The sequence below is a fragment of the Sinocyclocheilus grahami genome, unplaced genomic scaffold, assembly GCF_001515645.1.
Source record: "Sinocyclocheilus grahami isolate Dianchi unplaced genomic scaffold, SAMN03320097.WGS_v1.1 scaffold935.1, whole genome shotgun sequence".
Classification (NCBI taxonomy): Eukaryota; Metazoa; Chordata; class Actinopteri; order Cypriniformes; family Cyprinidae; genus Sinocyclocheilus; species Sinocyclocheilus grahami.
Window position 1 is genome coordinate 35,737 of NW_015506114.1, and position 1,265 is coordinate 37,001.

General features: G+C 34.9%; 1 protein-coding gene across 1 annotated transcript in view; it reads right to left on the reverse strand.

Moving 5' to 3' along the window:
* LOC107564445 (centrosomal protein kizuna-like) overlaps window positions 1-45 on the reverse strand; it is a 21,030-nt gene extending 20,985 nt beyond the window's left edge. Inside the window, exon 1 of the mRNA XM_016249540.1 lies at window positions 40-45. Within this exon, the coding sequence (XP_016105026.1) occupies window positions 40-45 (6 nt within the window). The remainder of the gene's footprint in view (window positions 1-39) is intronic.
* Between the last annotated feature and the right edge of the window lie 1,220 nt (window positions 46-1,265).

Sequence of the window (1,265 nt, forward strand, 5' to 3'; positions counted from 1 at the left end):
GTGATCTAAAAATTCTCTAATATTAGTCAGTAATATCACAAACATTTAGATTTTCATCTTTTATTTCCTTCAAAGTATTTCTACAATTCGAGTCCTTGTTCATTTTGATTTATTTTCAGTTTGGTGTTGGCATTTCACAGATATTTCAATTTAACAGATATATTCTGCTTCTGGTGTTGTTTTGATGACTAACTTCGATTTCGATTCTTAACTTCAAATTCTTTGTCCCCTTGAAAAGACTTGACACATCCTGAAACACAGAGAACAATATGTCATTGCAATCAGTTACTAACAACCTCACAGGTGAAAATAACTATTAGTTAAACAAAATATGAAACAAATCATGCATCCATGCTTCCACAAAACATGCGTGTATAGTTACTGAAATTTGATCCCGAGGTAGTAATGTAGTCTAATAATGATCTGATTTGGGAAGTATAACAAATCATAAATACTGATATGCAACCTAAAGCCAGGGACACACGTAACGACTAACTGAATCATTCTAAGACTGAACTGAAAACACTTATGATTTTAAAAGCTGACTATAAACACCAACTGAACGCAAATGGCTCTGACACATTTGGGTGTGATCAGTTTTAAGTATCAAATTACATTCATAATCAGCCTTACAGTTCTGTAGTGTGTTCCTGGCTTAGCTAATTAACTAATTAACTTAACTAATCTCAGCTGGCAAGATGGCTGGTTCACATGTACCTGGCTAACACATGTACCTGCCTAATTTGCTAACATGGGGCCAGGCCACAGTGCATATTGGTATTATAATATCATATTAGCATATGTGAATAGCAATTAAAGAAACCACTCACCATTTCTCCAGTGTAACAATTCCACAGTCAACAGTCCCTAACACAAATGTACATCACAATAGTGATGTTTGTCTTCTTCTTCGTTGGAGTTTTACGGCAGTTGGCATCCATAGTGTTGCATTACTGCCATCTGCGGTCTCACTTTAACTTACTATATCTTAATTAAATTTGTCCTTCCAGTCCAGTCCTCCTTAGAAAATTAAACAAATATCTCCGTCCTTGGTCACTATTTCCATATGTTACTATATTTTTAACATTAAACTCTACTATACCTATTTCCCGTAGCTGATTCTTGAATAGTGATGTTTGATTATTCTTCTTCTGTTTTATGGTGGATAGCACCAGCATTAAGGTGCATTATCGCCACCTTCAGTGTTGGAGTGTGGACCAAAAGTTTACTCATTTCATAAAAGAAACCCTTCATTCTCTTTATCA